This window comes from Lissotriton vulgaris, chromosome 5, assembly GCF_964263255.1.
Source record: "Lissotriton vulgaris chromosome 5, aLisVul1.2, whole genome shotgun sequence".
In the NCBI taxonomy this organism is placed as follows: Eukaryota; Metazoa; Chordata; class Amphibia; order Caudata; family Salamandridae; genus Lissotriton; species Lissotriton vulgaris.
The window spans coordinates 709970390-709997834 of NC_141693.1; the positions used below are offsets into that span (position 1 = coordinate 709970390).

Genomic DNA, 27445 nt, shown 5'->3' on the forward strand with positions numbered 1-27445 from the left:
CGGCAGGGGAGAGGGGTGTAACTACCCCCCTTCCTGGTCCCACCCTTAGGGCAGGACCTAGTCATGTACCCACCCCTTTCTTTAGAATAAAGGCCGGAGCGGGGACCCTTCCAAATTAGATCATCTTTGATTCAAGAACTACTTTCTACGAAAGGACATTCAAGACTCTTCTCAAGATTTCTCCCTTGTGACTAAGGAGTAGTCACCCTGCATCAGCGGGCACCAACTAAGAACTCTGCGGTTTGCTGTAAGTCCTTCCTCAAGGAATCCGACGGCCCAGCTCGACGAGAACCGGCTTCCCTGGCACCTCTGACCTCTACCCACGTCATCAGCTCAGCTGTGATCTGTGGGTGCGACGAGACCTCGAGGGACCGGCCATCATCAGAACCTGCACGCTCTTAAAAACCAGCACGACCATCGAGGTAACTCTCTGGTGAGTGCTCTGGGGTCCGAGAAGCCCCGACCCTGAGCCGCTCCAGCACCGAAGTGCAGTCTCCCCAGCATCTCCACGATCTGCGTGGGGCCCTTCTGCTCGCTGCTCAGCACGTTGTCTGGTCACTAGCCGCTGGCTTGTGTCCTTCTGTGACGACATCCGAGAATCATCACTGCTGGTCTGGTTGCTCCAGACTGGCCCTTGCTTCCATCTTTGCGAGAAGCACCCCGGACCCTCCTGGTCCACTCAAGACGCCATCTTAGGCCCACCACGTGGCCCTGAGAACTGCCAAGGCTTGTTGCCCCATCCTGGGCCCAGCGACGCCGACAGCATCATCCTTCGTGGGACAGCTCGCACCTCCGCCGTGGTCACCGATAACGCCTCCTGGTCCGTGAGACTGCAGAGCCTAGCGTCGCCCACTCACCTGGTCGAGGTGACGGCCAACCGGTGCCTTCCTGGTACCCTCTGACTACTGGCTAGTAGTACGAACTTGGTCCCCTCTGCTTTCAGGTTTCATCAATCTCCGATCCAGGCTTGGATCTCTACGAACTATTCAGCACTGGTCGCCGGCCAGCAACTCCTTTTCTTCCGGCTCCTGGCTCGTCAGCGAAGACCCCGACGCCTGTAAGACTTGTGCAGCCGCAGCCCTCGTGGCTAGGTAACTCGGCATTTCGGTGCCTGCATAGCCTCCTTACTCTAGGGTCCCGAGTCCCTCGCTTCCGACTTGCCTTATCGGGTCCGCCCGAGACCTTAATCCTTCCGTGTCCTCGGACACTTGTTTCTAAATTGTGCACTTGAAGTATTTGCTAAAGAGATTTGGTTTGTGCTTAGTACCCTGTCCTCATAAAGAGTACAGGGCTGTTGTGATTCTTAATAAATATACTGTTTATTTTCATAACACTTGTGTGGTGTCCTTTCACTGGGTGTTCAAGGGGTACATGTGTGGTAAACAGCTGGCTTAACACGCCCTCTCGAGTCTTTAGCCTTAGACTGCTCGTATCCACGCTACTAGGATAGCTGGTCTATAGGTTGACTTACAACCAAACACCATAAGGGTCGTTGGAACGATACATAGCGGTCGCTAGAATAGCGAACGTTGCATATCGGGCCAACTTCTCACATTGGTGAGCAGCGGTTGGGATTTGAGCTTGCTGTTGTTTTACCACACGTATCCTAAGAATATCTTGTTGAAAGATCGCACAAGTACTGTTAGTACATATAACTAAAAGCTTAGAATACTCTGAGTTCTACTGAACCAGCTGTTGTAGCTCCTCAAGGCTTAGCACACCTTGGCTACAACTCTTAGCGAGGGTACAGTAGGTAAACACGTAGTGTAGGTAGGTACATCACTTACACCACACTAGAACCAGTATGTCGGACAAAGGAGGAAACTCTGGGTCTCCCCTTGTGTCAGTTGACCCTCCACAGGTCATCCCTTCAGGATATACTGTGCTGAGCTTCAAGGAGTTAAGACGACTGTGTCACTCCAGGAAGATTCAGCAGGGGTCTAACCCCACAACGTCCTTTCTGATTGGTCTCTTGGAGACTTATGATGCCAGGAGAGCTGAGAAACTTCGTAGCTCTTCTAATCCAGAAGGAGACATGCCTCCCCTCGAGGGAACCCGAGACGATCCTGACCTCATTCACCTCGCAACTGAGAACGAGGATGTGGAGGAGGATGAGGATGAGGATCTCTCTGGGGATGAGGCAGATAAGGGACAGGTAGAAGTCGTCAGACTAAGCAGGTCCAACTTAAGCAAACATGATAGCGGTACTGGGGGACCCCTGGGGCCACTATCAGGTCAGCTTAACATTGGGAATGGACGAGCCCGATCTCTGTCAAGAGACTCTGGCGGATCCCTTCGAACCAATGGCTCTCACAACTCTTCTCAAAGAGGGATGACGTCCCCTCAGAGGAGAGTGTACGAAGCGAAGGAAAGGGCAGCTAATCTGAGGATCGAAAGGGAAGAACTTGCCCTGGCCAAGGAAAAGCTTGCTTTTGCTAGAGAGCAACAGTTAAGTGGGGTAGTCCCCACTGGTGGCAGCAATGTACCTAGTAATAGGGAAAAGAGTTTCGATACGAAACACCTTGGGAAGATAGTGCCCCCCTTTAAACAAGGGGACGACATCCACAAATGGATTACTGCTTTGGAGAGGGCCTGCACTGTGCAGGGTGTTCCCCAGAGTCAGTGGGCAGCTATCTTGTGGCTCTCCTTTGAAGGAAAAGGAAGAGACAAGCTCCTCACCACAAGGGTAGAGGACGCTAATAATTACCAAGTCTTGAAGAATACACTCGTTGAAGGGTTCGGCCTAACCACTGAGCAGTACAGGGTGCTGTTCAGGGATACCCCGAAAACGCAGTCTCAAGATTGGTCTGATTTTGTCGATTGTGCCACTAAGGCTTTTGAAGGCTGGCTACTGGGTAGTAAGGTTACTGATTTTAAAGGATTGTATAATCTAATTATGAGGGAGCAAATCTTAAATAATTGTCAGAACCAGTTATTACATCAGCACCTGGTAGACTCTGATCTGACCTCTCCACAGGAATTGGGTAAGAGGGCAGACAAATGGGTCAGAACCAGGGTTAGGCCTAAAAACCAGGGTGGTGACCAGAAAAAGGAATCGACCAAGCCTCAAGAGAAGGGTGGGGATAAATCCACAGAGAAGACTTCCCAAGGGCCCCAAAACTCCAACAAGGGTGGTGGGTCCCAGAACACTCCTTCCGAACAGAAGAAACCTTATTGCCATACCTGTAAACAGGTGGGCCATTACAAAAGTGATGCCAAGTGCCCTAAAAATAGCAATAAGGAAAACGTACCCCCAAGTAACACTCCCAGACCTCCTGTTACCACTAGTGGTAATCCCCCAGGTGGTGGGAGTGCCCCCAAGAATGTGGTGGGCATTACTTTGGGACAGCAGGAGGACTATGGCCTAGCCAGGTTCCCTGACCACACTCTTGTCTGTGAGACTGGCATGGGGTTTGCCAACTTCACTACTGGACCCCACATTTTGGGCAAGTATAGACAAGAAGTCTTAGTGAACGGTCAGAAAGTTGAGGCATTCAGAGACACAGGGGCCAGCCTCACCATGGTGAGTGACCATCTGGTCCCCTCTGCTCAACTGACCCCTGGTTTTACTTATCAGGTGACATACATTCATGGAATGAAGAGAAGGCATCCCATGGCAGTAGTCAAGCTCGGCTGGGGTAATGTCACAGGGCCTATGAGAGTGGCAGTGACAGATAACCTACCAGTAGATTGCTTACTGGGGAATGACCTGGAACTCTCAGCATGGGCTGAGGTGGAGCAAGAAACTCATTCCAGAATGATAGGCCTATCCAGACAGGTTAGTGGGGCAGTAATAGCTACAGCCCCAGTCCAAGCACCCTTCCTCCCTGAAAAGGTTGGAAGAGCAGTGGTAGCCACTGCCCAGGCTCAGACAGACTTTACCGAACAGGATAGGAGGGCTGTGACAGTCACAGCCCAAACACAAACTGAGTGCCCTCCTGAAAAGGTTGGCAAGGCTGTAATGGTCTCAGCCTCTACTCAAACAGATAGTGAGGTTGTGAAGCCTGAAACAATGGATCACTCCACTCAAACCGAGAGCATCGAGGAGGAAGAAGAGTCTTCCCCCTCCCAGACACTAGGTGAGAGCCAGCCTCCTCAGGGAACTGACTCTACCCCTGTTGAAGGAACTGCCCCAGAGGTAGTCAGGCCTAGCCTGGCAGAGCCCCTGATGGCAGTGGACCCTTCCCAGGTGGGACCCAGTCTGGAGCAGGTATCCTGCACCTCTCTACCCTGCCTCAGTCAGCCCAGGGCTGAAGAGATCAGGGAGGCCAGTGGTGGACCCAAAAGGGCCCCCTGTCCAAAAGAACCCCTTAATCAGCAGATTAGGATCACTGAAGCTGGTTAACCTAGCCAAGTGAAAATAGAACAGACTCCTGAGGGATCCCCCTTAAAAGTAGTTAGGGAACTCCCACAGCTGGACACTGTTGGGCACAGCCAAACATGGGGCCTAAAAACCCCAGACCTGACCTGTCCCTCCAGTAAGCCAAACAGAGGGACTCAGCCTCCAGCTTTAGGTAGCCAGAGGCTGACCCTGAGAGCTCAGTGTATCTCAGCTAAAGAAAGAAAGGCACACATGATGAATGGTGATTGGAGGAAGTTGAGCCCAAAGGTAGAGGAGCCTCACTTCAGTACTCCATCCCAGCATCAGCCTTCTTCTTTCCCAAGACACACCAGAGACAGAGATTCCCTATGGTGGAGACCCTCAGATACCCTTAGGGTGAGGGGTTGCCTAGTGGACCATGACACAGGGGGAAACCAAGCCAGAGCTGGTCCTTCCTTATATGGCCACTCAGGTAATAGAGGCTTACCTGGCCAAGGATAGCCTTATCTCCTTTCGTTTGGGGGGGGGTTGTGTAGGAAGGTACATCCTGACTATGGTTGCCCCCAACTTTTTGCCCTGTGTTTTAGCTGGTTTTTGACATAGTCGACCTGGGATCCTGCCAATCAGGACCCCAGGCCTACTGCTCTCTCTTTAAAATGGATTCCATGTACCTTAGGTACATTTCCAATTGGTACTGGGCCACCTTATCAGACCCTGTAACTCAGGGCATAGGTGTACCCAGGGCCGCCAGGGGCTGCAGCATGTATTATGCCACCCCTGGCTGGCCTCCTAAATTTGACACAACTGGCTGCATGACAGCTGGGGCGAAGTCGTGTAATCACCCTTTGCTATAGGTATAGTAGCTCTATATCTAACCATACAATGGACACCCGAGTTCCTATCAGTCACTCCTATGGCAGGCCTTGACAATCCTGAAGGCAGAGTGCATGGGCTCGTGTGAACTGCGTTCTGGCCCGAGCCGAGCCGGTTGCAGCTTGCGGAGAAAAGACCCAATGGCTGTTCCATGATAACGCGTACCACATCGGTAACTTCGGTGTCGCGTTATCAAGACATGTCGAGTAAGGTGTCATACGAATCGGGGTGCTGCCCTCTCACCAACCCTGGCGACGAGGTTAGCATTCCACCCTTCTAGAGGGACACGACATGTACATAACTGTGAACCCCGGTTAAAGTTAACTGAAGCCTCAGCTCCACAAAATGGATGCTGCCACCACAGACACGAGTCTGACCTCCTGCTGCTGGGAGTCCTTCCAGCGAGGATCGCTTGGACAAAGGGTTTCCTGTCGGGGGCGGTGTTCGCACTGTCCCAGACAGGGTTTGTGTATTCTGGGTAGGTAGGGCTTTGGCGAGAAGGTGACTGCGGAGTGGCACCCCGGTGCTCACTACGCATCTGCCGGTTAGAACCAGTTCCAGGGGCGACAGCCCTGGCCTGGGGAAAGTCCGGCAGGGGAGAGGGGTGTAACTACCCCCCTTCCTGGTCCCACCCTTAGGGCAGGACCTAGTCATGTACCCACCCCTTTCTTTAGAATAAAGGCCGGAGCGGGGACCCTTCCAAATTAGATCATCTTTGATTCAAGAACTACTTTCTACGAAAGGACATTCAAGACTCTTCTCAAGATTTCTCCCTTGTGACTAAGGAGTAGTCACCCTGCATCAGCGGGCACCAACTAAGAACTCTGCGGTTTGCTGTAAGTCCTTCCTCAAGGAATCCGACGGCCCAGCTCGACGAGAACCGGCTTCCCTGGCACCTCTGACCTCTACCCACGTCATCAGCTCAGCTGTGATCTGTGGGTGCGACGAGACCTCGAGGGACCGGCCATCATCAGAACCTGCACGCTCTTAAAAACCAGCACGACCATCGAGGTAACTCTCTGGTGAGTGCTCTGGGGTCCGAGAAGCCCCGACCCTGAGCCGCTCCAGCACCGAAGTGCAGTCTCCCCAGCATCTCCACGATCTGCGTGGGGCCCTTCTGCTCGCTGCTCAGCACGTTGTCTGGTCACTAGCCGCTGGCTTGTGTCCTTCTGTGACGACATCCGAGAATCATCACTGCTGGTCTGGTTGCTCCAGACTGGCCCTTGCTTCCATCTTTGCGAGAAGCACCCCGGACCCTCCTGGTCCACTCAAGACGCCATCTTAGGCCCACCACGTGGCCCTGAGAACTGCCAAGGCTTGTTGCCCCATCCTGGGCCCAGCGACGCCGACAGCATCATCCTTCGTGGGACAGCTCGCACCTCCGCCGTGGTCACCGATAACGCCTCCTGGTCCGTGAGACTGCAGAGCCTAGCGTCGCCCACTCACCTGGTCGAGGTGACGGCCAACCGGTGCCTTCCTGGTACCCTCTGACTACTGGCTAGTAGTACGAACTTGGTCCCCTCTGCTTTCAGGTTTCATCAATCTCCGATCCAGGCTTGGATCTCTACGAACTATTCAGCACTGGTCGCCGGCCAGCAACTCCTTTTCTTCCGGCTCCTGGCTCGTCAGCGAAGACCCCGACGCCTGTAAGACTTGTGCAGCCGCAGCCCTCGTGGCTAGGTAACTCGGCATTTCGGTGCCTGCATAGCCTCCTTACTCTAGGGTCCCGAGTCCCTCGCTTCCGACTTGCCTTATCGGGTCCGCCCGAGACCTTAATCCTTCCGTGTCCTCGGACACTTGTTTCTAAATTGTGCACTTGAAGTATTTGCTAAAGAGATTTGGTTTGTGCTTAGTACCCTGTCCTCATAAAGAGTACAGGGCTGTTGTGATTCTTAATAAATATACTGTTTATTTTCATAACACTTGTGTGGTGTCCTTTCACTGGGTGTTCAAGGGGTACATGTGTGGTAAACAGCTGGCTTAACACGCCCTCTCGAGTCTTTAGCCTTAGACTGCTCGTATCCACGCTACTAGGATAGCTGGTCTATAGGTTGACTTACAACCAAACACCATAAGGGTCGTTGGAACGATACATAGCGGTCGCTAGAATAGCGAACGTTGCATATCGGGCCAACTTCTCACATTGGTGAGCAGCGGTTGGGATTTGAGCTTGCTGTTGTTTTACCACACGTATCCTAAGAATATCTTGTTGAAAGATCGCACAAGTACTGTTAGTACATATAACTAAAAGCTTAGAATACTCTGAGTTCTACTGAACCAGCTGTTGTAGCTCCTCAAGGCTTAGCACACCTTGGCTACAACTCTTAGCGAGGGTACAGTAGGTAAACACGTAGTGTAGGTAGGTACATCACTTACACCACACTAGAACCAGTATGTCGGACAAAGGAGGAAACTCTGGGTCTCCCCTTGTGTCAGTTGACCCTCCACAGGTCATCCCTTCAGGATATACTGTGCTGAGCTTCAAGGAGTTAAGACGACTGTGTCACTCCAGGAAGATTCAGCAGGGGTCTAACCCCACAACGTCCTTTCTGATTGGTCTCTTGGAGACTTATGATGCCAGGAGAGCTGAGAAACTTCGTAGCTCTTCTAATCCAGAAGGAGACATGCCTCCCCTCGAGGGAACCCGAGACGATCCTGACCTCATTCACCTCGCAACTGAGAACGAGGATGTGGAGGAGGATGAGGATGAGGATCTCTCTGGGGATGAGGCAGATAAGGGACAGGTAGAAGTCGTCAGACTAAGCAGGTCCAACTTAAGCAAACATGATAGCGGTACTGGGGGACCCCTGGGGCCACTATCAGGTCAGCTTAACATTGGGAATGGACGAGCCCGATCTCTGTCAAGAGACTCTGGCGGATCCCTTCGAACCAATGGCTCTCACAACTCTTCTCAAAGAGGGATGACGTCCCCTCAGAGGAGAGTGTACGAAGCGAAGGAAAGGGCAGCTAATCTGAGGATCGAAAGGGAAGAACTTGCCCTGGCCAAGGAAAAGCTTGCTTTTGCTAGAGAGCAACAGTTAAGTGGGGTAGTCCCCACTGGTGGCAGCAATGTACCTAGTAATAGGGAAAAGAGTTTCGATACGAAACACCTTGGGAAGATAGTGCCCCCCTTTAAACAAGGGGACGACATCCACAAATGGATTACTGCTTTGGAGAGGGCCTGCACTGTGCAGGGTGTTCCCCAGAGTCAGTGGGCAGCTATCTTGTGGCTCTCCTTTGAAGGAAAAGGAAGAGACAAGCTCCTCACCACAAGGGTAGAGGACGCTAATAATTACCAAGTCTTGAAGAATACACTCGTTGAAGGGTTCGGCCTAACCACTGAGCAGTACAGGGTGCTGTTCAGGGATACCCCGAAAACGCAGTCTCAAGATTGGTCTGATTTTGTCGATTGTGCCACTAAGGCTTTTGAAGGCTGGCTACTGGGTAGTAAGGTTACTGATTTTAAAGGATTGTATAATCTAATTATGAGGGAGCAAATCTTAAATAATTGTCAGAACCAGTTATTACATCAGCACCTGGTAGACTCTGATCTGACCTCTCCACAGGAATTGGGTAAGAGGGCAGACAAATGGGTCAGAACCAGGGTTAGGCCTAAAAACCAGGGTGGTGACCAGAAAAAGGAATCGACCAAGCCTCAAGAGAAGGGTGGGGATAAATCCACAGAGAAGACTTCCCAAGGGCCCCAAAACTCCAACAAGGGTGGTGGGTCCCAGAACACTCCTTCCGAACAGAAGAAACCTTATTGCCATACCTGTAAACAGGTGGGCCATTACAAAAGTGATGCCAAGTGCCCTAAAAATAGCAATAAGGAAAACGTACCCCCAAGTAACACTCCCAGACCTCCTGTTACCACTAGTGGTAATCCCCCAGGTGGTGGGAGTGCCCCCAAGAATGTGGTGGGCATTACTTTGGGACAGCAGGAGGACTATGGCCTAGCCAGGTTCCCTGACCACACTCTTGTCTGTGAGACTGGCATGGGGTTTGCCAACTTCACTACTGGACCCCACATTTTGGGCAAGTATAGACAAGAAGTCTTAGTGAACGGTCAGAAAGTTGAGGCATTCAGAGACACAGGGGCCAGCCTCACCATGGTGAGTGACCATCTGGTCCCCTCTGCTCAACTGACCCCTGGTTTTACTTATCAGGTGACATACATTCATGGAATGAAGAGAAGGCATCCCATGGCAGTAGTCAAGCTCGGCTGGGGTAATGTCACAGGGCCTATGAGAGTGGCAGTGACAGATAACCTACCAGTAGATTGCTTACTGGGGAATGACCTGGAACTCTCAGCATGGGCTGAGGTGGAGCAAGAAACTCATTCCAGAATGATAGGCCTATCCAGACAGGTTAGTGGGGCAGTAATAGCTACAGCCCCAGTCCAAGCACCCTTCCTCCCTGAAAAGGTTGGAAGAGCAGTGGTAGCCACTGCCCAGGCTCAGACAGACTTTACCGAACAGGATAGGAGGGCTGTGACAGTCACAGCCCAAACACAAACTGAGTGCCCTCCTGAAAAGGTTGGCAAGGCTGTAATGGTCTCAGCCTCTACTCAAACAGATAGTGAGGTTGTGAAGCCTGAAACAATGGATCACTCCACTCAAACCGAGAGCATCGAGGAGGAAGAAGAGTCTTCCCCCTCCCAGACACTAGGTGAGAGCCAGCCTCCTCAGGGAACTGACTCTACCCCTGTTGAAGGAACTGCCCCAGAGGTAGTCAGGCCTAGCCTGGCAGAGCCCCTGATGGCAGTGGACCCTTCCCAGGTGGGACCCAGTCTGGAGCAGGTATCCTGCACCTCTCTACCCTGCCTCAGTCAGCCCAGGGCTGAAGAGATCAGGGAGGCCAGTGGTGGACCCAAAAGGGCCCCCTGTCCAAAAGAACCCCTTAATCAGCAGATTAGGATCACTGAAGCTGGTTAACCTAGCCAAGTGAAAATAGAACAGACTCCTGAGGGATCCCCCTTAAAAGTAGTTAGGGAACTCCCACAGCTGGACACTGTTGGGCACAGCCAAACATGGGGCCTAAAAACCCCAGACCTGACCTGTCCCTCCAGTAAGCCAAACAGAGGGACTCAGCCTCCAGCTTTAGGTAGCCAGAGGCTGACCCTGAGAGCTCAGTGTATCTCAGCTAAAGAAAGAAAGGCACACATGATGAATGGTGATTGGAGGAAGTTGAGCCCAAAGGTAGAGGAGCCTCACTTCAGTACTCCATCCCAGCATCAGCCTTCTTCTTTCCCAAGACACACCAGAGACAGAGATTCCCTATGGTGGAGACCCTCAGATACCCTTAGGGTGAGGGGTTGCCTAGTGGACCATGACACAGGGGGAAACCAAGCCAGAGCTGGTCCTTCCTTATATGGCCACTCAGGTAATAGAGGCTTACCTGGCCAAGGATAGCCTTATCTCCTTTCGTTTGGGGGGGGGTTGTGTAGGAAGGTACATCCTGACTATGGTTGCCCCCAACTTTTTGCCCTGTGTTTTAGCTGGTTTTTGACATAGTCGACCTGGGATCCTGCCAATCAGGACCCCAGGCCTACTGCTCTCTCTTTAAAATGGATTCCATGTACCTTAGGTACATTTCCAATTGGTACTGGGCCACCTTATCAGACCCTGTAACTCAGGGCATAGGTGTACCCAGGGCCGCCAGGGGCTGCAGCATGTATTATGCCACCCCTGGCTGGCCTCCTAAATTTGACACAACTGGCTGCATGACAGCTGGGGCGAAGTCGTGTAATCACCCTTTGCTATAGGTATAGTAGCTCTATATCTAACCATACAATGGACACCCGAGTTCCTATCAGTCACTCCTATGGCAGGCCTTGACAATCCTGAAGGCAGAGTGCATGGGCTCGTGTGAACTGCGTTCTGGCCCGAGCCGAGCCGGTTGCAGCTTGCGGAGAAAAGACCCAATGGCTGTTCCATGATAACGCGTACCACATCGGTAACTTCGGTGTCGCGTTATCAAGACATGTCGAGTAAGGTGTCATACGAATCGGGGTGCTGCCCTCTCACCAACCCTGGCGACGAGGTTAGCATTCCACCCTTCTAGAGGGACACGACATGTACATAACTGTGAACCCCGGTTAAAGTTAACTGAAGCCTCAGCTCCACAAAATGGATGCTGCCACCACAGACACGAGTCTGACCTCCTGCTGCTGGGAGTCCTTCCAGCGAGGATCGCTTGGACAAAGGGTTTCCTGTCGGGGGCGGTGTTCGCACTGTCCCAGACAGGGTTTGTGTATTCTGGGTAGGTAGGGCTTTGGCGAGAAGGTGACTGCGGAGTGGCACCCCGGTGCTCACTACGCATCTGCCGGTTAGAACCAGTTCCAGGGGCGACAGCCCTGGCCTGGGGAAAGTCCGGCAGGGGAGAGGGGTGTAACTACCCCCCTTCCTGGTCCCACCCTTAGGGCAGGACCTAGTCATGTACCCACCCCTTTCTTTAGAATAAAGGCCGGAGCGGGGACCCTTCCAAATTAGATCATCTTTGATTCAAGAACTACTTTCTACGAAAGGACATTCAAGACTCTTCTCAAGATTTCTCCCTTGTGACTAAGGAGTAGTCACCCTGCATCAGCGGGCACCAACTAAGAACTCTGCGGTTTGCTGTAAGTCCTTCCTCAAGGAATCCGACGGCCCAGCTCGACGAGAACCGGCTTCCCTGGCACCTCTGACCTCTACCCACGTCATCAGCTCAGCTGTGATCTGTGGGTGCGACGAGACCTCGAGGGACCGGCCATCATCAGAACCTGCACGCTCTTAAAAACCAGCACGACCATCGAGGTAACTCTCTGGTGAGTGCTCTGGGGTCCGAGAAGCCCCGACCCTGAGCCGCTCCAGCACCGAAGTGCAGTCTCCCCAGCATCTCCACGATCTGCGTGGGGCCCTTCTGCTCGCTGCTCAGCACGTTGTCTGGTCACTAGCCGCTGGCTTGTGTCCTTCTGTGACGACATCCGAGAATCATCACTGCTGGTCTGGTTGCTCCAGACTGGCCCTTGCTTCCATCTTTGCGAGAAGCACCCCGGACCCTCCTGGTCCACTCAAGACGCCATCTTAGGCCCACCACGTGGCCCTGAGAACTGCCAAGGCTTGTTGCCCCATCCTGGGCCCAGCGACGCCGACAGCATCATCCTTCGTGGGACAGCTCGCACCTCCGCCGTGGTCGCCGATAACGCCTCCTGGTCCGTGAGACTGCAGAGCCTAGCGTCGCCCACTCACCTGGTCGAGGTGACGGCCAACCGGTGCCTTCCTGGTACCCTCGGACTACTGGCTAGTAGTACGAACTTGGTCCCCTCTGCTTTCAGGTTTCATCAATCTCCGATCCAGGCTTGGATCTCTACGAACTATTCAGCACTGGTCGCCGGCCAGCAACTCCTTTTCTTCCGGCTCCTGGCTCGTCAGCGAAGACCCCGACGCCTGTAAGACTTGTGCAGCCGCAGCCCTCGTGGCTAGGTAACTCGGCATTTCGGTGCCTGCATAGCCTCCTTACTCTAGGGTCCCGAGTCCCTCGCTTCCGACTTGCCTTATCGGGTCCGCCCGAGACCTTAATCCTTCCGTGTCCTCGGACACTTGTTTCTAAATTGTGCACTTGAAGTATTTGCTAAAGAGATTTGGTTTGTGCTTAGTACCCTGTCCTCATAAAGAGTACAGGGCTGTTGTGATTCTTAATAAATATACTGTTTATTTTCATAACACTTGTGTGGTGTCCTTTCACTGGGTGTTCAAGGGGTACATGTGTGGTAAACAGCTGGCTTAACACGCCCTCTCGAGTCTTTAGCCTTAGACTGCTCGTATCCACGCTACTAGGATAGCTGGTCTATAGGTTGACTTACAACCAAACACCATAAGGGTCGTTGGAACGATACATAGCGGTCGCTAGAATAGCGAACGTTGCATATCGGGCCAACTTCTCACACAGACACCCTCGTAGGACAGCTCGCACCTCCAGCCTGGTCGCCGACAACGCCTCCTGGCTCGTGTGACTGCAGAGTCCAGAGTCGCCCACTCACCTGATCGCGGTGACCTCATCCGGTGCCATCCTGGTGCCCACACAATCACTGGCTAGTGATTAAGAACTGAGTCCCCTCTGCTTTCAGGTCGTCTCCATCACCGATCCAGGCTTGGATCACACCGAACATCTTCACTGGTCGCCTGCCAGCAACTTCTTCTTTCAGGCTCCATAGACTACAACGAGGATTCCCGACGTCTTTTGAACCCTATGCAGCCGCAGCCCCTGGGCTAGGTAACCCGAGCATTTCGGTGCTCCAACGCAGGTTCACTATCCAAGTGTCCAGATCCTTTTTCGTTTTAAGTCTACCTAGTCGGATTCGTCCGGAAACAGTAACTTTAGAAATACTAGCCTCCATAGACTTTGTCCCGCATCCCGCGTGAGAGTGCACACTCCGCACCCGATCTCCCTAGGCCTCCTGCTCCTAACCTTAGAGTTCAGTAGTGTAGTCCTAGCGATCCTTAAGCCTCTGGATCGAGTTACTTACCTGCTAGTATTTCGCATTACACTTTTTGTGTATATGGTTTTTCGTGACCCTCGGGCATTTGTGTAAATTGTGCAACTTGAAGTATTTTCGTAAGAGTTTTGTATTGTGCTTAGCTCCCTGACTCCTAAAGAGTTCAGGGTAGACTTGTTATTAATAAATATCCTTTATTTTTATAACAACTTGTGTGGTGTCCTTTCACTTGGTGTTCAAGGGGTATATGTGATGGTAAAACAGCTGGCTTAACACGCCCCCTTTAGAGTTTAGCCTGAAGACTGCTTTTGTCCACGCTACTAGGATAGCTGGTCTATAAGGTTGACTTACAAACAATCATCAATAAGGGTCGTTTGGTATGATACACAGTGATCACTAGAATAGTGAGCACTATATATCAGGCCAACTTCTCACAGGGAGGACGGGCAGGTGTTAAGGAATCTGCATCTAGACTGTGTCTCTACCAGATACATCGTTACCGAAGGTAAGTAACTCCTTCATCTGATAGAGACATCTAGCTGCAGATTTTTTAACTTAGAATAGATACCAAAGCCAAACTCACAGAGGAGGCGGGTCTGCGACTGAACCCCATCAAGTTCCCAAGTGAACATACCTGTCAACAAGGTGACAAAACACGGTGGGCACCGCGAACTAGCACAGCCACATCAGACCATGAAGCCCATGAAAGCGCGGAAAACATTGTGAGGCAAAAGCACCACAAGCCGTCCAAGAACAGCATGAAAACCCCTGTATGTATACCGGGTGAGAGAAATAAAACACATACTTGATATGTCAGTGTGAAAAGGAAAGTTCATGATTTCCAGAAAGTGCCGGTAGTACTTGAAACAGAAGACACGCCAGTACATAGTCGGTCTATCACAGACATGTGAAAGGGCCGACGGCAACCAGCAGATGCGTCCAAAACAGGACTACAGCAAGAACGATAGTCAAGCGGAAGACTGGAAGGTACATAAGCATACATTGTGGACGCTAGAACCACACACAGTATTGCAAAGACCCTCCTGTAGGGTAGCGTGAGTAGCCCAGATGCGAGGGACGCAATAGTAAGAGGGACACTGGCAAAAAGGGCACCAGGCAAGCCAGACACCCACATAAGAGCTCGTAGTACAAGCAGACCGGGTCAAGGACCAACGACAGCGCATGAAGGAACGTGGCCTGCACGATTCCGCTGTGTAAGAGCACAGAGCAGATATAGAATAAGAAGAAAGACGCTCAAAAATGAAGTGTAACACAATAATAGACTAGGGTACGCGCAAAAGTACCAACAGTTATGTGGAAGCAGAACTGGACAGGACAATGTCCAGGCCCGTAAGCGACATCCACCCTTCGCCCGGGAGGAGCAACGGTCCCCCGCAAGACAGATGAGTAGATGGAGCTAGGCACAATAGTGGAAACAGTCAGGCCCAACCTAAAGGTCCTGGAACCCAAGAAGCGAGTATCAAGAAGAGAACACTCCCCTTGAGAGTGTTACGGTATGAACCCAAAGCAGAAGCGTGGAAAACACCTGTGCGAAAGCAGCAGGGAATGTGGAAAGACTGCTGTTGGGAAAGTCACCCGAAAACGAGGCAATAAGACAATGTACAGCAGACAAACATGTTAAATATGCTACCTTGAAAGACAAGCCCAGTAAGGGCTGACCAGAGAAGCAACAACGCAAACACCATATGAAAGCAGACATACCAGGGCGCACCCAAGTTTGCGCCATTAGTAATAAGCGTGACGCCCAGCGGCTTTAGTCCCTTACGCAAAACAAGGACAGGACGTCAGCCGTGAAAGAACTGCGCCTGAACTGAAGAGAACAAGGGCCCGAGAGACAGTGGACATCAAAAGAAGAGCAGTCATCATAGACAAGAGGATCACTGCAACACTGAAAAAACATAAAGAACTCATCAATGCAGGTGAGGCAGAGGCCGCACAGCAAGCAACGCATGCCGAGGCCTAGAAACACTACAGACAAGTGGAGCCGATTGCATCCGAAGTGCAATAGAGAGATGCCAACGTTAGGATCGTACAGAAAAATAGGACAGCCTGACGCCAGAAGGATGTCTGCGAGGAAGACTCCATAGGAGGGTACCAAGGCTAAGTCAGTTACCCAATAGGCAGCAAGTACCCTACATAGGTTAAGTCTCAACCCCTGCGAGGGGGTCCTCTTGGGCATAACACACATTCAGAGGACTAAAAGGAAGACAGAACCAGCCATCCGGCTGGACTGAAAGAATACTGAAATGGCGAAAACCGCTTACACTATCCAGGCACTATGCAAAAACCCGAGTTTTTTTTTTTTGGGATAAATCAAACCAACAAGGCAACATCGCCTATGCAGAAAAAATATATATCACAAAGCAGAAAGTCATGCCGCAAGATTTACGGTAGCCCAGACAAGAGGCGGGCGACCACCGAATCTGCGTGGCGGTCAAAAAGGTCTAGGCCATTGAATGGCAGATCTCAAAGAGCATCCCGAACATTATCTGGTAAACGACTGTCCCGCAGCCATGCATGGCGGCGAAAAACCACAGACCAATCAAGAGCCCGTCCCACTGAGTCAGTTGCATCAAGGGAAGATCGGAGGAAAAATTGCACCATTCCCCTGTCATCAAGCAGAAGGCAAAGTAATTCTGCCGGCAGCCCTTCTGGAATAGCAGGAAGAAGGTTCTTGACAAATTCCCAAAGGGCAGAGGATGCACATGCAAACACGCAAGCAGTAGTTAATGCGTGGATGCCAGTTATTGATTATATTTTCCTATCTTCTATTGTTTTGTCTATGGTTTTAACTTATAGGGTAGTAGACTCTATTTTTAGCGACCATAACCCCGTGACAGAGTTTGATCCTGGGGGGTTATTGAATTTTAAGGACACTCAGGCTTCATGTGTTACGGATCTGATACCTAGAAATCAGGGCAGGAGGCTGAAATGGCTTAAGGTGACCCCGGTCACCTTTTTACAAGATGTTTTGGCAAAGGTTGAAGAGGAGGTTGGCATTTGCCTAGATCATGCTGGCTCGAATATCAGGATAATTAATGCTTTTAACACAATATGCCAACAAGTGAACACAGATCTAACGGTTAAAACCAAACCAGGGGGGCTAAGAGGAAAAAGATGGTTTGATTCAAACTGCACCAAGGCATACTCCGCTCTCCTAAAAGCACTCAAGGAAACACCTAGGAATAGAGCACATATAGTATCCCTCAGGAAGCAATGTAATCAGGCCACTCAGGCTCGTAAAACCCAGATTGAGGAACAGGCATGGAGTGATCTGCAATCATTTGAAGTTCTGCGGGATAGCTCTAAATTTTGGGCGGTCATTAATCAGCCCTATTTCTCGGGGTGGAAAACCAGGGCGTGGATTGTATCATTCCAGATGAGCAGTGGCTCGCCCACTTTGGAAGCATTTATAGCCAGCCAAACCCAGGACCCACACAGGAGTCTTCATCGCTTGATCATGTTGGGTCAGTTTTGGGCTTTGTGGTGGAAGATGTGTAAAAAGCTATAAATGACACACTTAAAAATATGGCCCCAGGCCCGGACGGGGTTCCGGATGACTTATACAAGTGTGCACCGAAATTCTGGGCCAGGATATTGACCAACGTTTTTAATGCCTCAAGAGAAAACAATTTTCCTGAGTCCTGGGCAAGGTCCATTATAATTCCAATCTTTAAAAAAGGCCAAAGGGGTGATCCTGCCTGCTATAGGCCTATTTCCCTAATAGACTCTGCCGTTAAAATCTTGGGCAGAGTCATTCTAGGTAGATTAACATCATGGCTAGAAGGTGGAGGAACCTTGTCTACCACCCAGTATGGCTTTAGGGCTAAAAGGAGCACACTGGATCAATGACAACCTCCAATTGCTTATTAGCAAATACACAATCGTGAAGAAGGGGTCCTTGTACATGGCCTTTATGGACTCTCATCAGCGTTCGATTTGGTCAACAGGTCGAGGCTGTGGAGGGTCCTTTTGGACATGGGCATCGACCCCCCGCTGGTTGGTTTTTTGGCTGACCTTCACAGCGGATTACAGGCTTCCGTTAGAGTCACTCGCGAGGGAAGGTGCACCAGCTATTTTGACTCGGAGAGGGGGGTGCGGCAAGGGTGCATCCTTGCCCCCCTCCTCTTCACATTGTATATAAATGCCCTCGAGCCAGCCCTGGCCGCTTCAACGGTGGACGTCCCGCATGCAGAGGAGACCAAAATCCCGGTCCTATTGTACGTGGACGACGCCGTTTTGCTGGCACGAACAGGTGTGGCTCTCAACAGATTATTGGCCTCCTTCGGAGACTTCATGACCTCACTAGACCTGAAAATTAATACCCAAAAATCCCAGGTCATGTTTTTTGGACCGACCAGCAGGAAAAAGAAATCAATGAGATTTTCTTGCACAGGCAAAGAAGTAAAGAGGGTCCCAATCTTCACTTATTTGGGGGTCGTCTTCGATGATAGAGGAACTTGGGGTCCTCAACACAAGTCAAAAAGTAACGCAGTAGCAAGATCGACTTGGATGGGGTGCGACCGATAGAGGCTATTCTTAAGGTATATAAAGCAAAATGTTTGGCTATAGCCACCCACGGTTCTGCCATTTGGGGTTACACAAAACCTGATAACATCCAGAAGGTTGAGAATACATTTTTTAGATCCCTGCTTTCTGTTCCCCGGTCCACCCCCACCTTTACAGTACACTTAGAGCTAGGCACAGGGCATGTAACAGACTTAATAAAATCTGCACCTGTAATTTGCTGGTTAAAAACTTGGCTTAACAATGAAAACTCCTTAAATCATTTGATACTCAAAGATTGCCTTGCCCTGGACAGAGTTTACAGAATCCCATGGTTGGCATATGTCAAAGGAATGCTCATGAACGTGGGGCGCATTGAGCTTTTTCATTTCCCAGAATGCATAAAAAAAGAGGATCTCATGGAGATTAAATCCACTCTGGTAAACCTGTTCACGGCAGAGAGGGAGGAGACAGAGATGAGAAAAACGCTTGTCAGAAGGAACTATGCACTTATATCTGTTCCAGGTCCTGAACCTTATCTTGTCTTTGTAACTAGACCGTTTCATCGCTTTCTCTTAACCAGATTTCGTTTAAATCTGATACACTTTCTGTTGGGTTCTTATCCTACTTGGAATACGCCATTAAACACAAATCTATGCAAATGCGACCAGTTTTCTGCACAGGACACACTCAATTTTATTATGTTCTGTGAACATTATGCCCAGATTAGGAAAAAATATCTGTTATATCTTGCGGGAGGCAGGCTTTTTACAGGTCAGGCCAGTACTCCTGTTTTTACAACTTTTACCTAGTGCACATGTTACATTTCACGTAGCAAGCTTCCTAGTGGCAGGTGTTCGCATTAATAAGAAGCATTTTAATTTATGGCTCAGACCAATTACAATTGAATCGTCTTAGTAGTGCTGGTGCCTTTTAATACCTTGAAGCTGTTTGTCAAATGGAAATGTTTTAAATGAAAAGATATATATTTTTTAATTGTTTTAGTGAACACATGAGATATGTTCATTTTAAATTTGATACGTTCATATTTTTATTTCTAATTGAATGCAATTATTGTATTGTATTGATTGGGATTATTTGTATTCTGTATCTTGTGTCTTTTTCTGATTTTTATTAATCGAATAAAAGTGATTGATTGACTGACTGCCAGCACTGGCAGAGGCGAAAAGCTGGCGACCACGTGCCCAACCACCTAGACTTCCCGGTGGGAGGTAACAATGGCTAGGCGGAGGAAGCCTGCAAGTCAAAAGCCGTCTGAACAACTGGGCCCTGAGCTCTAGGGTGAAAGGACAGGCAGAGTGGATCATCCGGGGCAGGACGGTGTCGACAAGATATGGCCCAAACAGGGTCACCAGAGGAGGGCCTCGCCCATGTGCCAAGCATGATGTCAAACAAAGATGCCCCAAGGGGCAGCAAGGGCTCCACCTCAATGGGCTCCATGTGAAGAAGATCCAGTAAAGGATCAGAAGGCAGGGAAACCACAGGGAACCGAAGAATAGCTGCTGCCTTGTGAATAGCCTGTGTGTAGGCAGCACTAGCTTCAGTTGTCATCTGGGGAGGAAACAATAAACCGTCTGTAGGAAACGGTTGGAGACTAACCTGTCCACTAGACAGCAATAGTGGAGGAGCCTGAGGCTGATGCGAAGGCCACGCAACACTAGGTACCTGCACCATGGACTGAAACAACCTCAGATCTGGGGAGTCCAGAACTTCAACCTCTTGCAAAAGAGGAGGCGTAGGCGCCAGCGTAGACCGACGACATGTGGGAGTCGCATCAACGATCGGGAAGTCGGGAGGAACATAAACCTCATGCAAAAGAGGAGGCGTGGATGTCGGCACCAGTGTTGACCGATGCCGAGTCGGAGTCGTCGACGACCTCTGGAGGGTACTCGGCCTGGACACCGTCAGACGTCGATCCCACTGCAATATGCAGGGAGGAAAGACATCAACAAGGTGTCACCTCAGATTTTTGCTTTTTGCTTCACTGGTTTACGACTTTCCCTGGCTGTTGGACCCACAGCCTAGCTGTTCTCTCTCTAAATTGACATCCATGTACTTTAGGTGCATTTACCAATTGGTATTGGGTCACTCTTGTAAGTCCTTGTACAGTGTACCATAGGTACCCAGGGCATAAGTGTACCCAAGGCCTACCAGGGGCTGCAGCATGTATTGTGCCACACCTGGCTGGCCATCTAAACAGACACAACTGGCTGGTAACACAGCTGGGGAAAGGTGGTGTAATCACCCTTTGCTTTAGATATAGTAAACCTATATCTAACCCTAAAATGGACATATATACTCCCATAAGTCACTCCTATGGCAGGCCTTATCAATCCTGGAGGCAGAGTGCTTGGAATTATGTGAGATGGTGCTCTAACATGAGCTGAGCCTGTCTGCAGCTTTCGGAACCATGTCCTTTAGCTGTTTCCATGATAACGCTATACCATACACTCTTAAGTGCATTATAATCCTCGCAGTTATTGCTAACTTTGGCATAGCATTATCAAAACATGTCGAGTAAGGTGTCATACGAATTGGAATACTACCCCCTCGCCAGTTCTGGCGACGAGGGTAGCATTCCACCCTTTTAGAGGGACACAACATGTATGTAACTGAGAACCCCGGTTAAAGTTAACTCGAGCCTCAGCATCACAAAATGGATGCTGCCACCACAGACACGAGTCTGACCTCCTGCTGCTGGGAGTCCTTCCAACGAGGGAGGTCTGGACAAAGGGTTTCCTGCCATGGGAGGTGCTAGCACCACCCCAGACAGGATTTTGTGTATTGAGGTAGGACAGGCTAAAAGGAATGAGACATGCCTGGGGCACACAAGGTGTCCCTGTGCATACCCCTGTTCAAACCAGTTGCTGGGGCACTCCAGTCCCAGCTCTGGCGCGAAACCAGACAAAGGATAGGGGGTGTAACCACCCCCCTTCCTGGTCCCACCCATAGGAGGGACCTAGTCACAGTACAGCCCCCTTTAGGAGAATAAAGGTAGGAGCTGGTCCCATTCCAAATGAGATTATCCTGATTTGAAACTCTACAAAGAAGAAACTCTGGACTTCGACGTTCTGCTCCACAGAAGACTGAAGAAAATCTCCCTTGTGGCCAAGGAGTGACCACCCTGCACAAGCAGGCACCATCAAGCGTCCTAGCGGTTCACTTTGTCGTCCTTCCCGGTAGAACCAGACTTCAGAGCTCGACGAGACCCGGACTTCCAGACCTCTCCGACCTCTACCTACATCTGCAGCACAGCTGAGATCCGTGGGTGCGACGAGACACGTGGGACCGGCCATCTTGGAGAAACTGCACTTCGCTTCCAGCACGACTTCAGAGGCATCCTCGAGAAAGTGCTTTGGGGATTGAGAAGCCCCACCCCCAAGCAGCTCCTGCACAGAAGACCAGCCCTCCAGCATCCACGAGATCTGCGTGGGGCCCTTTTGCTTGATTGCTGCTCGACGCGTTGTCTGGTCACTTGCCGGCTGGCTAGTGGCCTCCTAGATGACGATCCTTGAAATCCACACGGCTGGTCTGGTTGCTCCAGACTGGCTCTTGCTTCCCTGCAAAGGAGAAGCACCCCGGACCCTCCTGGTCCGCACCAGACGCCATTTCCACTCACCGCGTGGGTTACCTTTGCCAAGGCCTGTTGACTCCGAATCCGGATCAGACACCGCCGACAGCGAGAGCCTGCGTGGGACAGCCCGTGCCTCCATCCTGGTCGTCGAAGACACCTCCTGGTCCATGTGGCTGCAGAGTCAAGCGTCCACTCTTCACCTGATCGCGACAACAGCATCTGGTTCCTTCCTGGTTCCACTCCGGTCACTGGCTAGTGACTTTGAACATTGTCCCCTCTGCTTTCAGGTCTCCATCTTCCTCGATCCACCCTTGGATCGCTCCACACATCTTCCTCCTGGTCGCCTGCAGCATCTTTCTTCAAGGCTCCATTGAGTTCAACGCGGAAACCCGACACACTTTCACACCTATGCACCTGCAGCCCATGGGTGAGGTAACAAGAGCATTTCGGTGCTCAAGGGTAGATTGACTCTCCTAGTGTCCAGGTATCCTGTCATTTTAGTCTTAACCAGTCGGAACTGTCTTTTACTTATCTTTTCGTAATTTGTAGTGTCCATTGACTTTGTTACGCATCTCGCGTGTGAGTTCACACTCTGCACACGCGTTCCATGGGCCTCCTGCCCCTTACCTAAGGTTAGGGTAGTGTAGTCCCAGCGATCCTACAGCCTCTGGACAGCTCCATTCCTTCTATCGATTTCCTTATACCATTTACTTAGTATATAGTTTGTCGTGCCCCTAGGGCACCATTGTAATTTGTGCAACCTATCGTATTTTTATTAAGAGTCTTGTTATGTGCTTAGCCCTCTGATCTCATAAAGAGTTCAGAGGTGTTTTGTTAGTAATAAATATATTGTTTATTTTCATAACAACCTGTGTGGTGTCCTTTCGTTTGGTATTCAAGGGGTTATATGTGGTAAAACAGCTGGCTTCACATGCCAAAAGAGTTTAGCCTAAGACTGCTTTGTCCATGCTACCATTAGGATAGCTGGTCTATAAGGTTGACTTGCAACCAATCACCATAAGGGTTGTTTGGACTGATACAAGGTGATCACTAGAACTAGTGAGCATCATATATCAGGCCAACTTCTCACAGCGTGCAGGTCCGTGACAGATATATAATGCGCACAGGTATCACACGCCTTAAAGCCTGAAGGCACTGCACACTGATCCGTGATGCTGGAGGCATCGAAAAGGCCCGGAAAACAGGCCAAAAAAACGCTGATTCTCCAGGATCCGCTTTGGGATGCAGAAAAGAAGGAAACTGACGTCAGCTCGCCGGGAGGAGTATATATGGCTCCACTGACGTCATGTTTTGTGCACAACGTTAGGGCGGTGCCGTGCGGCACCTCCCCCGGCACGCAGAGCTGCTGCTGCGGAAAGTTTCCTGGATCCAGTCGGACGCCTGGTGATATTCTAAATTAAGGCATCTGCGGCTAGATGTCTCTATCAGATCAATCTAACAATGGAGTTGATGCCCATGAGCGCTATAATCGAAAGAAAAAGTCACCTTACCTTGTGATAAGAAAGACTCCTTCGAAGAAAAATAACTTGTAAACATCCAGACCCAACACTAGATGGTAGGAGTACACAAAGCATGTTTATCTACACCACACATGTCTTGAACATTGTATTTTCTATATTTGGGTGCTAACTAAATTGCTCTAAACTACCATGTTAAACAAAAAAAACATTCTAAATAGTTTTTACCTTATTGAAGCAAGACTCCCACTCCAGAGCATCAAGCGTTTGAAGGTCGTGGACTAACAGTGCCCTCTGCAAGTACGTTAGAGCCTGCATTCTCACCTGGCGCCGGACATCACAGCAAAGCCAAGCAATACCTATATTTACAGAAGGAAACAACATGGAAGAGACACAATTTTAGGAGATCATCTTATGGGGACATGTCCGTGAAAAACAATACTAGAAATCCATGTCTGAACAAATGTGTGTGAGGTTATGCCATGACATAGAAATCAAATCTGCTTGTAAGAATGGTTTCATTCAGCACACTGATTCTGCGCCAGGGCTATAATGAACAGCTTAATTTGCTTGCCCTTGGAAAATAACTCTGCAAAGTACAGGAACACAAAAGAAAACATCTTAGTTGAAAAAAAAATCGAGAAATGTTATATTACCCTGTAGTAATGGACACCAACAGTTCGACCACACTGTTCTAGAATCTGCTTCAATCTTCTTGCCTTCAGTATGCAGGTGGAGATGCTCTTCTGCCCAAGAGCTAAATATGGTAGCTGCTCGTGTATGAAGAGTGTGCATCAAATCAAGTAACTGAAACAAACCAGACAAATTTGACATTTAATAAGACCGTAAGAGATTATGTGTATTGTTTAAATTGCTTCTTGTGCATTTGTGCGGTAGGCAACAGTCAGAGAATTACCGTCCAATGTAAAGTAGCAATGTCTGTCAATATGGCAGTAGAATTTTTTATATGAGGCCATTATTAATAATCAATTCACCATTTTTCAGAACACTGTAACTATCGACTAAGTAGGTCACTAGAAGTGAAAGGGTGTGGAAAGCATACCCAACAAAACCAAACAACAACAAGCAATGGCAGACCAACAGGTCTCACCTATCGATGACCTTTTGATTTTGCCAATGCTGTTCCACTTCATCAAAAACAAAAACATGTTTTGCCAACATGGAACAGCATCAGTGTAGGAAAGTGCCTCTTTTTGACATGGTCACTGTAGGAGAGTAGGGTCTGCAATCCTATGATCACCCCAGATTTTTGCTTTTTGCTTCACTGGTTTACGACTTTCCCTGGCTGTGGGCCTGCTAATAAGACCCACAGCCTTGCTGTTCTCTCACTAAATTGACACGTGCACCTTAGGTGCATTTACCAATTGGTACTGGGCCACCTTATCAGACCCTGTAACTCAGGGCATAGGTGTACCCAGGGCCTACCAGGGGCTGCAGCATGTATTATGCCACCCCTGGCTGGCCATCTAAATCTGACACAACTGGCTGCACGACAGCTGGGGCAAGGTGGTGTAATCACCCTTTGCTGTTATATGCTATCTTTGGTATCGCTTTATCAAAACATGTCGAGTAAGGTGTCATACGAATTGGAATACTAACCCTTCGCCAATTCTGGCGACGGGGTTAGCATTCCACCCTTCTAGAGGGACACGACATGTATGTAACTGTGAACCCCGGTTAAAGTTACCTCGAGCCTCAGCATCACAAAATGGATGCTGCCACCACAGACACAAGTCTGACCTCCTGCTGCTGGGAGTCCTTCCAGCGAGGAGAGCTTGGACAAAGGGTTTCCTGTCGGGGGCGGTGCTAGCACCGACTCAGACAGGGTTTTGTGTATCCTAGGTAGGCAGGGCTGAATAGGAAGGTGACTGCAAGTGGCACCCCGGTGCTGACTATGCATCTGCCAGTTTGAACCAGTTCCAGGGGCACACCAGCCCCTGAGCTGGGGAAAGTCCGGCATGGGAGAGGGGTGTAACCACCCCCCTTCCTGGTCCCACCCATGGGCAGGACCGTGTCCCGTACCAGCCCCTTTCTTTAGTATAAAGGTGGGAGCGGGGACCCTTCCAAATTAGATCATCTATGAATCCTGAAACTACTTTCTACGAAAGGAACTCAAGACTTCTTCCTAAGATTTCTCCCTTGTGACTAAGGAGTAGTCACCCTGCATCTGCGGGCACCAACTAAGTAACCTGCGGTTTGCTGCACGTCCTTCCTCCGGAACCAGACCGACCAGCACGACGAGACCCGGCTTCCCTGGCACCTCTGACCTCTACCTGCATCATCAGCCCAGCTGAGATTCGTGGGTGTGACGAGACCTCGAGGGACCGGCCATCTTCAGAACTGCACTAAGCTTATCCAGCACGACCGCCGAGGGATCCTCGAGTGAGTGCTTTGGGGTTTGAGAAGCCCTGACCCTGAGCAGCTCCAGCACCGAAGTCCAGCCCCCCAGCATCCACGAGATCTGTGTGGGGCCCTTCTGCTCTTTGCTGCTCACCGCGTCGTCCGGCCACTTGCCTCCTGGCTTGTAGCCCTCTCGACGACGAACGACAACATCTTCATCGCTGGTCTGGTTGCTCCAGACTGGCCCTTGCTCCCCTCCAACAGAGGAGCACCCCGGACCCTCCTGGTCCACTCCAGACGCCATTTTGAGTCCACTGCGTGGGCTTGCATTTGCAAAGAGTTGTTGCCCCAATCCTGGGTCCAGCGACGTCGACAGCAGATACCTTCGTGGGACAGCTCGCACCTCCATCCTGATCGCCGACAACGCCTCCTGGTCCGAGAGACTGCAGAGCCCAGCGTCGCCCACTCACCTGGTCGAGGTGACTTCGTCCGGTGCCATCCTGGTACCCATCTAATCACTGGCTAGTGATTCAGAACTTGGTCCCGTCTGCTTACAGGTATCCTCCATCTTCGATCCAGGCTTGGATCACTTCGAACTTCATCACTGATCGCCTGCCAGCAACTTCTTCTTTCAGGCTCCATAGACTGCAACGAGGATTCCCGACGTCTTTCCAGACCTATGCAGCCGCAGGCCCTAGGCTAGGTAACCTGAGCATTTCGGTGCTCCAGCATAGCTTAACTATCCAAAGGTCCAGATCCTTTTTCGTTTCAGCTCTATCTAGTCGGATTCGTCCGATAACACTAACTTTACGAAATCTAGCATCCATAGACTTTGTCCCGCATCCCACGTGAGAGTGCACACTCTGCACCCGATCTCCCTAGGCCTCCTGCTAGTAATCTGAAGGTTCAGTAGTCCAGTCCTAGCGATCCTAAAGTCTATTAGAGTAGTACTTACCTGCTAGTAATTTTGCATTCCACTTTTAGAGCATATGGTTTTTCGTGCCCCTCGGGCATTTGTGTAAATTGTGCGACTTTCAGTATTTTCATAAGAGCTTTGTATTGTGCTTAGCGCCCTGTCCTCAACAAGAGTCCAGGGCTGTTGTGTTCTAAATAAATATACTTTATTTTCATAACAACTTGTGTGGTGTCCTTTCACTTGGTGTTCAAGGGGTATATGTGATGGTATAACAGCTGGCTTAACACGCCCTCTAGAGTTTAGCCTAAAGACTGCTCTTTCCATGCTACTAGGATAGCTGGTCTAGCGGTTGACTTACAACCAATCATCAATAAGGGTCGTTTGGAATGATACACAGTGATCACTAGAATAGTGAGCACTACATATCAAGCCAACTTCTCACAACCTTGAGCACCCATTTAAGTCCCAAGTGAACAAGTTACTTACCTTCGGTAACAATATATCTGAAAGAAATATAGGTTAGTTATAGATTCCTTACCTTAGAATTATCCCCAGGGGTCAGACTGGATCCGGAAAGTTTTTCGTCATTAGTACCCCTGCGCGTCAGAAGGTGGAGTCGGTCGACTCCATGTTCGTCGTCGGCGTTGTGGTCCCCGAGATGACGTTGTGGTACCCACATTGACGCCGCCCTTGCGCGCTGTCAATTCTGTACACGACTTTCCACGCCAGAAGCGCAGAGCCATGCAAGACACTGACCACTGGTGCACAAAACGAGGGCTCTGAAAGGATTTCCTTAACCCTAGAAGTCAGTTCGCAGAACGGGGAGGAAGGGTGGAGCGGGAAGGAATCTATAACTAACGCACAAATTAATTACCTGCGGTAACAATTTATCGGTAAG

General features: G+C 50.2%; 1 protein-coding gene across 6 annotated transcripts in view; it reads right to left on the reverse strand.

Moving 5' to 3' along the window:
• The window catches only part of GBF1 (golgi brefeldin A resistant guanine nucleotide exchange factor 1), a 2509897-nt gene that overhangs the window by 349585 nt on the left and 2132867 nt on the right, over positions 1 to 27445 (reverse strand). For all 6 annotated transcript variants that reach the window (XM_086922141.1, XM_086922138.1, XM_086922142.1 and 3 more), the window contains exons 34-35: positions 23927 to 24077; positions 23499 to 23629 (exon numbers count right to left, since the gene is read on the reverse strand). In XM_086922141.1, the coding sequence (XP_086778267.1) occupies positions 23499 to 23629; positions 23927 to 24077 (282 nt within the window). The remainder of the gene's footprint in view (positions 1 to 23498; positions 23630 to 23926; positions 24078 to 27445) is intronic.